Here is an 11,741-nt window from a genome sequence, read left to right on the forward strand (position 1 = left end):
TCTTCAGAAGTGGTCCCGCATAGTGAACGAGTGGTAGTGCGGCACGTTACGGCCGCATAATATTGAAAATGTACGGTAACATGATCGCCAACAGCGCTGCATGTCGGAGATGCACCAGCAATAAATCATAAGTATTGGGGCACTCGTTGCAGGCAGATATCGTGCCTCCGTGTACTTAAGTTGTTTATCGCTCCTCTCGGCAAAGTTTTTAGCGATACGAACGCAGCAGAAATGTGGTAGACGAGTTATTTAATGCATGATAATCGAATCGCATATTCGAATTTTTCGAATATTCGAAGTTATCGAATATTCGAAACTTTTCGAATACACGATCTTCGAATCGAATACGAATATTGCGAATGTAATATTCGACGAATATTCGAAACTTTCGAATATTCGCACACCCCTACTTTGAACCAATCATATATGCAGGAATAGGATGTCGGCTTGTTTTTCTATGGCAATGCCATAGAAAAGTCACAAATTCGGTGTGAACATCAGTTGCCTTGAGTCGTTTTTTGGTCATCAGTTGCAAATGGTCACTTGAGCAGTGTTAGTCACAGGTGTCAGTGAGCCTTAAATTAGGCAGACCTTGTTTGCCCATGTTTGAAGAGTTTGAATCTGTGGTTGTATGTGCCACTTGTGCATTTATCTCACCACTGTGTTTACGTAGAAATTCAGTAAATGAAAACCACTCAAATGGAATCGCTGGTTAAATGGAACAACAGCATCTGATTTGGTTGTACATAATTGCATTGTGGTAATGCAGAAGAACTTTCGTTAATCAAAATCGAAATCTTTGTAGTGCAGTCGAACCTCTCAATAACAAAGGCCCTCAGGAATGAAATTCTCGTGACAACGAAGAAATCTGGTGCCCCCAGCAAACGTCCATAGAGTTCAATATATTTGCCACCTCTTGACAGCAAAGAGATTTTAAAAAGCACTCCCGCAATAACGAAATTTTTAGGTAGTAATCCACAACATGTTTTTCAATCAATGAGCTAGTTAGGAATCAAGTTCGAAAATTGCAGCACCGCTCATTCGACAAGTCGGGCACATACATTTCCGCCAACAAGCATCAGTGTGACGATTGCTGTTTGGTTGACATTGGGTCAGATGATGATGATAACAGTAAGACTGATGAGGATGATGGTGATAACCACATGTTCAACAAGACGCTGTTGAACTGCACGACCTTTAGTGCGCTGACGCCGACCAGATCGTGCACGAGAAGTTCAGCGACAACGCTGTCATCGGAAGTGTGCACGAAAAATATGAGAGTGACGACGAGAGTGAGTAAAGCAACATAACGCAAGAAAGGCAAGTAAGTTCGCGCAAAGATCGTGATGCTTTTGAAATCATTTGCTTTTTCCTCGGCGCCCACAACGCTGCCGAAGCTATGCAAAGCTTATTAAACTGTGAGGCTCAAGCCGTCAAGCTCCTTTAAGGGGGGACATGGGGATCAAATTGCGAAAATAGCTAAGAAAAATCAATTTTTGGAAAACACTCGTTTTGGCATCTGCAGTCTCTTATTTACGCAGTATCTAAACGATTACGCCGAAAACACACTCTAAGTGCCCGAGAAAAATAATCTTGTAAACGCGGTCGGAGAAAAAGAAGCCCGAAATCGCGCTAAAATGCCGCAATTTATGGCACCGCATCTCGTCTTTCCCACCACCGAGCGCCACCATCTTGGCGTTGTTTCAAAGCTCGAGCTTCCGCCTTTTCGTTGCCGCCATTCTCGTTTACGATCGCCTCATGGTAAAAGCTCAAACAATAAAAAAAATCAGAGGGTGTTCTCACGTCCTTGTGATGTACACAGCGCTCCTATTGGCGCAGCGTGTGACGCCGTTGAGAGGCGCTTTTCTATTAGCTGTTGCCACGGCGACGGCCGCTGTGTTTACCAGCGGAGTGCTCGCCGGCTAGGCCTTCTTTTGCGACATAGTCTCCAAGAGGGGAGTGCAAGGTCTGCAAGGTTGTACATTGACAGGGAGGGGGGGGGTGCCGCGATGAACCTTCGCGCCCCCCTGAGGGGGAGCCCTGTGCACACCTATGGTGTTGATCACACCATGGCAGTAAGCACGCTGCTGTTTGAAAGGTGACGCGTGTGCGGGAGCCAAAGTGCAAGCCTCTTTAGCTTCGTACGGAAGACGGGGGACAGTATCGCATAGAGTCATTTTTTTTTTAAGTGCTTCAGCTTCCCTTTAACGCATGGTATGTACAATCACCGACTGAGAAATTGCGTGTCCATGATTAGGTATCCTCGTTTTACTTTTTCACGCTTGAACTTCCTGAAAACGATGTTAAGGGGGGACATGCCACTGCAAAATGCTTTTTCTTTTTCGTGACCAAGTTTTATAAAACTTGTTGATTACATGTGTATCCGCGCTGTGATTTCAAATATGCAGTTATTTTTCTAGTATAATGCGTAGTTTTTAAAATGTAAAATATTTCATGTGCCTTTCAGGGAGCACGATTTTCCCCAAACTGGGGGATTTGGAAAGTAAATCAGCATATCACAGTAATCTGGAATCAGAAATTGTATGCAGTAGACCAAGAATGGATGTTCTAGACCCATTTGAATGAAAGTTATGGTGTGTTCAGCATGCATGAGGGAAATCCCAGCTTGACATCGACTCACATGTGAATGTTCAACATACGATCACTTTTGTTCAAATGGGTTTAGAACGTCCATTCCCATTCTATTACGTACAGTTCTGAATCCAGATTATTGTGGTATGCTGATTTGCTTTTTAAATCTCTCAGTTTAGGAAAAATCTTACTCCCCAAAAGGCACATGAAATATTTTATATTTTAAAAGCTACATATTATACCAGAAAAATAATTGTATATTTGAAATCGGCACGCAAATAAACAAAAACTCAGCAAGATTCATCGAAACCAGTCGTGAATTTTAAAAATTTTTCAAGAGCAGTGTCCTCGCTTAAAAGCTTGTAGGCCCTTCTTTCAGTAAATGAAAATTCTGTTAAATGGAACATAATTTCCTGCTCCCTTGAGGTTCAGTGAAGACTCTGCCTATTGTATTTCTCACTGAACATCTAGGGTAGTATGTCATCCCTCATTACGTACAGTGGCCATGAAAAACAAGGATACTCCTGTTTTGAGATGCGGCAACTTTGTTTGGAACCCTTCTTCTTATTGGGAACTTGTGCATGTAGTCAATGGCTTCCTCTTGCGTGCTGCGCAGACGTCACCGAGGTTCCAACCAAGTGCCTGGAGAGCTCTCTGCAGTTGGACGTGAATGCATCACTGCAGTTTATCGACTTTGAAGGCCGCTCGGACGGAGAGTCTGTGCGGAAGATTGTGCAGATGATGAAACCACAGCGGGTAATCCTCGTGCGCGGTAGTCCCGAGGCTACCCAGGCCATGGCTGCGTTCTGCCGGTCGTCGGGCTCTGTCCAAGGTCGCGTCTTCACCCCGCGGATAGGCGAGGTGCGCTGTCGTTTCCATGCTTATTTATTTATTTATTTATTTATTTATTTATTTATTTATTTATTGTAGCCTCAGCACTTTACAAAATTGTAGAGGGGAGGGGCAAAAAAATACAGAGAATATGACTTAATTCCAACTAAACCCCACGCAGTACAGATATAGATACAGAAAATCCGGAATATAAAAAAAAAATACAAGGTATTTTTTAACAGAAATGCATAATGCATACACAAAAAAATCAAAAGCATACAAAAGACAAGTCATTGAGTAAAGTACGCATCAAATGAAATCAAATAGAAGGTTTAATACATTGCAGAATGTGTCAGGGTTAGTAATAGTAACGACTGATGCAGACAGGTGATTCGAGTCATGGCATGGTTTTGGAAGGAAAGACTGAGAGTTACATTGACGTGTCACGTCGAGGAATGTGCACTTTGTTATTGTGATTTAAGCAATATGATATGAAAGATTCAGGTTGTATTAAGTGCGATTTTAGCATGTGGTTGTGATAGTATAATTTGCAGAAAATATAGAGGCGTACCATGAATGAATGCATGAATGGCATGTTGGATCGCGTCAAGAGTTGTGTGGGTGGTCTTGTGTACAGTGCTCACAGATTTCAACTTGACAATTTAGGGCTAAGTAATCCACGTACGTTCATTTGCACCTTCAGTTTGCCTCGTGTCGGCATAATTTCGACTTGAACACTTATGTCAGAACCAGCATTACCTTTTGGCGGGCAGATTTATAGCGATATGGCTCAGTTATTTCGAGCTATTGTATAAACCAGTCGTTATACAGAAAGATTTGATGGCGCATTTCAGTTCGTGAGCACTGTACATGACCTGTGTTTTCAGCCGTGCAATAGTGACAATGTCTAGTGCATGGATTTGCCAGAACATTGCGTTATAAGTGTTGTAATTCCCCCCTTTCTGGTATCACCTTGGCCTGCTATGCATGCATGTGTGATTTTTCTTCTGTTCTGATTAAGTTTGCCATGTTGCCACACGTTTCTTTTATTTTAATGTGATCGGGCTTCACCCACAAAAAAACTGTTACCACTGCTTGTCGCAGTTGAGGACACGAATATCAGAGTTTATTCTAGAGCTAACGCAAGCACCAGCGATAATGCTGGAAGGTTCAAGAAGGCATGTATAAAAGACAACGTATTTCACAGACGAGCAGATTACCAACAACCAATGTCTGTGCTTGCCACTTTTTGCTGCACTTTGAGTGGTACTTCTTTTACTGGGCACAAGTTTGCCCAATAAAGCATTTCATCTTTACCGGCTGCATTTTGCTTTCTTCACCATTACAACCATGTAACAATATATATTAAGCTTTTGAGTAAAAATTTCTGTTGCGAGTCCTCTCCTGTCCATTTACTCATCTCTTTCACATACATTTTGTAGCGCTGCCCAAACGTTATTAGTATCAACCCGTTACAACTTGCCCGCTTTTCAGATATCCTGCAGCTGTAGCGAGGGTTAACCTTTGCCAACGTCTTGTCCCATCTGTGCAGGTGGTCGACGCAACAACGGAGTCGCACATCTACCAGGTGAAGTTGCGTGACTCACTCGTGAGTTCCCTGCAGTTCTCACGGGCCAAGAATGCCGAGCTGGCATGGCTCGACGGAGAGATCGCAACGGAGGAGCATCTGGCCCCCGACGGGACTCGTGACGAAAGCATCGGTGAGTGTTGCATCTATTCCGTGTTAGAGAACTTCAGATATGTATGTACCTGGAACATTTGCAAAGGTTTCAGGTACGTTTAAACCTGTTAATAAGAGACATGCACTGGGGAGTGGTTCTCGTCTCTCATACAGTTGAACCCCTTTATAAGAGGCACGCATGGGGGAGAAATTCTTGCCTGTTATATGAGGTGTCTCTTATAAGCAGGGTACTAAGTGATGCATTTTCCTATCAACCCTTACTTTCATGTAGCACACTGGTGTCTTTATACCCCACGTGTCTCTTATAAAGGGGTTCAACTGTATAAAGTGCCTCAAAATCAGGGTACCACATTCTCATTTTCTGATCAACCCCTATTTCGATGTAGGCACACTGGTGTCTCTTACACCCAACTGTCTGTTATATCAGTGCATCTTATGAAGGGGTTTAACTGTACATACTAGTCGCAATCGTTGTGTTCAACACTACAGCCCTTTTATAAACACTACAATCCTTTTATCACTACTACAGTTCTTGTGTTCATGAAACCTTCTGCGAAGATTTCAGGAACTCAAGGACTGTAGTGTTAATAGAAGGGAAAGATTGTTGTCCTCATGCACGATGGTACAGGGGAATCTATACGGGCTTCTCAGAAATAAAGCGTCTTAGCTGACAAAGGATTCGTCCAGATCCGGGACCCAGCTATGGATTCATAAACTAAGAAACATTCTAAGAGGTCCACATGGACTTTCGTTATAGTTTCCTGGCAGAGATGGGAAAATGACAATCTTTCCCTTTCATGAACGTAACTCTACCTTGTGGGCCTCCGTTAGAACTTATGTATGCCATACTTTAGTTGCTGCTATATATCTTTAGAAGTTTGAAATTCGGCCTTGCTGGTAGGACATACTGCAAGTAAAGTGCAAAGAACACATGAACAGAGGAAGAACTTTAGTGCATGTGTCACATTCTTTCTCTGACCGTGTGCTCTTAAACTTTACTTGCATTAAGTTGCAATACCTTGATTTCACTTTTGAATTAGTATACTTGTCTGAAAACTTCACTGCTGTCTTTTTATACTATATGTACATAGTAGTACCAATAGCATGTTACGTTTTGAGAGGAACCCATTTGATTCACTGCACGTATACAGTACTGTCGTGCGTGCAGCTTGGTCTATGCTTTTCTGCTTATGCCTGTGCATACAAGTTTTACTATTTTGCCACTGAATTTTTGTTGTGAGATTACCTGTGTTCACCTCCTATCTCGTTGTATTGTCTCCCTTTCACTTGTACACAATGAAGGCTCTCCTCACAGCACTTTAGCAGCCAGGCATTTTATTTTCGTGCCCTTGTCTCGACAATAACTCTCCTGCCAATGTGTATGGATCATTCATTCAGTTCCTTCTCTTCCATTGCAGATGAAGATGAGAGTAGAGAGAGCATGTACATACTTCAACCATTGCCACCCAGTCAGGTAAGTTTCGTGGACTGGAACTGACCGAGGCAGTGTTGGCACCGTCACCCTATTTCTCACTAAATCCTAGTTTAGGTGATGATAAATGTGACGGCATTAACTGCTACTCATTCAGTGCCTCAGCTATACAAACTTTCTGTGCTCTAAGCAGACATAGTTTATCTTGCTGTACGTAATATTTTATGAGCCTCATAAACAAAACTGTGGACCTAGATGTAATCCGTACATGTCAGCAGCGTTCGAATTTCAGATGCCAAACATGTGTGCATAATGGCAGGCCCTTTTCCTAAATGCATTGTCTACATCACTGTAAGACAAGATGCTACTCCTGCCAAGTATTTTTTTCTTCACTTACATGTGTGTGTATTTAGGTCACCAACGGCCAAACTGCGCAGTGTGGTTACAATGTATCGAATGTATAAACTCTAGTGCAAAAAGTAGTTATTTAATCTTATGCAAGCATGCGGACACTCAGCAATAAATTCGTGGCTACGCTTGGAGACAGTTATAAAACATTTCTATGGTGATGAAATTATCCTTTTAATATGTGGAATAACTATTCATTGTTCAAATGTGCAGGAGCCGCGCAACATTCTACAGAATCATGAATCCATTTACAGAAAGATAGAACGTTGCTTACTGACGCTCATATTGTTTTGTTGCTTTTCTTCGTCATTCTTTTTCCAGGTACCGGGACACGCGACCATTTTTGTTAATGAACTCAAACTCTCAGATTTCAAGCAAGTGCTTCTTCGCAACGGAGTCCAAGCCGAGTTCTCCGGTGGGGTTCTGTACTGCAACGGCATTGTGGCAGTGCGAAGGGTTGGTATTGCATTCAGCAATCTTATAAGGGCTCTATTAGAGAGAAATAATTTTAGCTGCATTGCTAGATTATCCTTCCACAATACCATTAGTAGTCACTCTTAGGCCTAATCCATGCATCCAACCCACACTGTCACATCACGGCACCAGCGTCCGTCATGAAACAGCGTTTTTAACCCAGTTTCTCTTAGATAATGGCATGCTGATGGCGTCAGCCAACGTTTTTAACATTTCCAGCACATGCATTTTCGATGGAGCCGAAAATGTTTGAGGCCCGTGTACTTATACAGTAGAACCCCGCTGTTACGTTCCTCACTGCTGCGTTTTCCCGGCTGTTACGTCGTTTTCCGCCGGTCCCGGCATAGCTCCCATAGGATAAAATGCATTGGGAACCCCGCTGTTACGTCGCAACTGTCGGACCGTTCCCGTATGATACGTCGCGATGTGCGCTCGGAGGCGACCGAGTGACTACCAAAGAGAGCGGCCATGGTGCATTTTCACGCAGCTTGACCTCATTTGACCGTAATATTTGCCGCATGAGAGGCGCAAGCAACAGAATCTTTCAATTGGTGCAAACAAAAGCATGGCCTTAGAGATTCAAATTGCAAAGATGGCGTCTATGACGTAACTGCTCGCGAAAGCAAGGCCTTCGAGATCGGCATTTACTATTGACAAAAGCATAGCCTTTGAGATTTATATTGCACAAATATGGCGTGTATGACGTAACTGCTTGCGAAAGCAAGGCCTTCGAGATTGGCATTCACTTCTGCCATCGCGTTGGCGTAGACTCATCATCGTTATTTGTCGGAGAACGGGAGGAGTTCGAGCAGGTTGGAGCTCGCATGGTCGTGCGTGCAGTTCACGGTCGGACTTGCCGCGCCGGTCGTGATTGCGTGTGCTTAGTTCTTTCACGCCTACAGCTGTTGGTGTTAAAAAAATCACATACGTTGATTACATTTCTGTGGATGAGGCCGTCCTAAGCTCCGCGATTCTATCCATCGACTAGATCGCGGCTGAGCACGCCAATTTTCGTGCTGCTCGTAAGAATTGAAATAAAATTCTGTACCACTAAATATTTTGCCGTTTTTCCTGTTTTTCGGCCCTTACGTTTCCCGTCTCTTACGTTTATTTCCTACGGTCCCTTCAAAAACGTATCAGCGGGGTTCTACTGTATTTAGGTGCACGTTAAAGAACCCCAGGTGGTCAAAATTTCCGGAGCCCTCCACTACAGTGTCCCTCATAATCATATCGTGGTCTTGGTACGTTAAAGTTAAAGCTGAAATTTGGGCTAGTTGGTCTGTTGGTGTGCTTCTTTCTCTGTCCTTGTTTTTGTTCCGCTATATTATGTATTTAAATGGTACGTTAAACCCCATGTAAAAAAAAACCATTTCCAGCATTCTTTTAAAGAAAAAGCGGCAATAAAACACTGTATCATGACGGATGCCAATGCTGCGACAGCGACATGACAGGGTGCTTGATGCTACGTGAATCGAGCCTTGCTGTGAGAAGATTCTCTCTCTTTTCTTTTTTTTTTTTTTCTTGCTGGCTTGCTGTGACCAGCCAGGAAAAAATGCGAAAACGAAGGACAGATTGCAATTTTAAGTTCCCCCAGCAGCTTGCTGTACGCCATGTCTGTTCAAGCCTAGTTAACTTTTTAACACGATAGCGTTAAGGAGCTCGTTTCACAGCAGTTCCGGTGTCGGCTTTGTTGGTTGTGAGCAAAAAATTAGCGTTGTCCGTGAGCGAAAATTCAAAATAGATGCAAATAAATAAACAATAAAAAAACTTTGGTTCGAAATCAAACCCAGGCCTTCTGCGTAGCAAGCATGCGCTCTACCACAGAGCCACGCCTTTGCTTGGTACTGCTTCCAAAAGAAACTTGTATGAATGTCATGTAATGTGAAGAGTCTCCTTAATGCATGTAATGTTGCGTGGCAGAAGCGTAGAATGGCGCCAGGCATTAAGACACTTGAACTGCACAACAAGTGAGGGGTTTAAAGGCTTACCCTTTACAAAGTGCCGAGACAGGTTTAATCATCAGCAGCAGCAAAAGCATCAACAAAGTGAGCAGCTGCGTAGGTGCACATGTTGCCTTTGACACGTAGTGGGCACTTCACAAATGTACTTGCAGTAGGTACTCTAGGATAGTTTTAAACAGCCAATGTTACTCGCACAGATGCTCCTTTCCTTGCGGCATAGTTGAGGTGTCCACCGAGAAACAAAGCGAGGCCACCGATTGAGAAGGCAATGCGAACGGCGCCCGATCACGCTATCGTGTTCTACACTTGAGGCGCAGCTCAAGCGTCCTCCAAATTTTTATCACTAAAAACGAATTTGCATTTATTCTAGAGAAGCCGCATGTTAGTTAGCAAGTGTATCGATGAATAGTCACAGCAGTTACCATGTTAAAAAAGCTGGCAGAAAACTATTGGATTGAGATCAATGCCCGTGCCACACGGGCGCAAGAAATAACATTCAGTATTTAAGGTCTTAAATTCCATTAAGGCATTTGCTTTGGTTGAGCTGCAACACATTAAAAAATAACTGCATTTGACCTTATCATGCCAATAAAAGTGACTTCTGAAGTGAGTGATTTTATGGTAATAAATAATCAACATGTTTTTTTTTTACAATTTATTCTGCATTCAGTGCTAGTGAAACAAAGAAATAAGCATACTATGTTGCTGCCATTGGGTTGAGTTCGTTGCTGTCTTTTGTAACATTGCAGCCAACCAAACTGTCATGTTCAAGCCATTGCAATGCTTAATTGAATTTTGCCAAGCGCATCTAGGGAATAACGTGAGATTTCTTACAGGTCACGTATGAAATGTCTTTTACCTGACTGAGGCTATTTAAAATGTTTCAGAGTATACCGCACTGCTCCAGGAGTACACATTTCACAGTTGAATGAGGTCTCGCAAACACATTAAATAGCAAATGCCATTAAGTTTACAGCAAGCCTTACCGATGTGGCACCACACAAATGGCCTTAAAGGTTAAGGCTCTTGGAAGTTAATGCCATTTTCTGTGCCTGTGTCCACGGGTAATAATGAAGACAATGTTGCTGTCATAGCACCAGACAGCTGACAGTGGCCAACATTAAGCGATGTTGGTTTTATGTGAATACAGTATGTGAATATGTGTTGGTAACCTCAACTACAGATCAGCAGTTTTCTGACTGTTCGAAAAGCGTTGTAGGACCCTTCTTTTACAGAAGAGAAATTAACATCTGTCGTGGAACACGTGCCCTGTAAAGTGTCATGCCCGGGTGTATTTTGGTGCTGCCAGCGTTTGTGTGTTTCAGCTCCACAGTTGTTATTATTCTAGTTGTAATGTGTCTCCGATCTTTTGCAGAACGAAGCCGGCCGAATCAACATCGAAGGTTGCCTGTGTGAAGACTACTTCAAAGTGCGCGAAATCCTATACCAGCAGTATGCCATCATCTAGAAATAAACATGTTTTTAGAAATGTACTCTTGTGTGTGACATTTAATCATAAAATATTTCATCCTGTTCTTGCATCTGCCACAATAACAGGTATCTCCGAACATTTAGTGGAACAGATTCAATTTTTATGTGTGCATTCAACAAGAAATAAATTTCATGCAGTTTCTCAGGCATCAAATGCTCCTTGGCCACTCCTTTAAGCAGTTTTGTATGGGTAGGGCCACTTATAATCGACACCTTTTCTTTTGAGGACTAAAAAATTATAGAAGATAGATGTGAAGGTCGTGGTGCTTGGTTTCATGAATATAACTGTGCGTCATAAGATTTTATCTACTCCAGTGTACTAGCGTGCTCATTTGGGCTGTTTGGTACATTGTCATAGAAAACGAGAAACAGCACAAACTGAATTTCCCAACAATAACAAACTTCGGTTCCTTGACTTTGAACTGTTTTTATCTGACCATGTGGGCTGGCAGTATGCCCCCCGCTCCAAGAAAAGCCTGTTGCCTTACAGTTCAGCGCATGCGAAACTGGTCAAGCAAGTGATTGCAAAATCTTGTCTAGGGGCTGCGTTGTCGCGATCAAGCCATCACACAATATGCGACAGCTTTGACTCGCAGGTGCTCAGACTGTGCATGGCAGGCTACCCAGACAATTCACTGTCTTCAGTAGCCGAAGGTCCTTTAGCAGACCTAAACAGCCAGAAAAACGGAATGATCACCAAGAGAAGAGTTTACCTTCAAGAACAGCAGCCATTCCATGTTTGCACAGGGCATCGCATTGTATACAAAAGGTCACACAAAAACCAGGCACTGGAGCTGTTATTTCAATGAAAAATAAGTTCGCTAGTATGTGAAAAAGGTGAACAGAGAAG

General features: G+C 42.8%; 1 protein-coding gene across 1 annotated transcript in view; it reads left to right on the top strand.

Moving 5' to 3' along the window:
- Positions 1-10,893, top strand: part of LOC119401370 (cleavage and polyadenylation specificity factor subunit 2) — a 31,380-nt gene extending 20,487 nt beyond the window's left edge. The window contains exons 12-16 of the mRNA XM_037668104.2: positions 3,209-3,453; positions 4,976-5,144; positions 6,544-6,599; positions 7,287-7,421; positions 10,776-10,893. Coding sequence (XP_037524032.1) covers positions 3,209-3,453; positions 4,976-5,144; positions 6,544-6,599; positions 7,287-7,421; positions 10,776-10,868 — 698 coding nt within the window. The 3' untranslated portion in view covers positions 10,869-10,893. The remainder of the gene's footprint in view (positions 1-3,208; positions 3,454-4,975; positions 5,145-6,543; positions 6,600-7,286; positions 7,422-10,775) is intronic.
- Positions 10,894-11,741: the final 848 nt, after the last annotated feature.

The sequence above is a fragment of the Rhipicephalus sanguineus genome, chromosome 8 (assembly GCF_013339695.2).
Source record: "Rhipicephalus sanguineus isolate Rsan-2018 chromosome 8, BIME_Rsan_1.4, whole genome shotgun sequence".
Taxonomy (NCBI): Eukaryota; Metazoa; Arthropoda; class Arachnida; order Ixodida; family Ixodidae; genus Rhipicephalus; species Rhipicephalus sanguineus.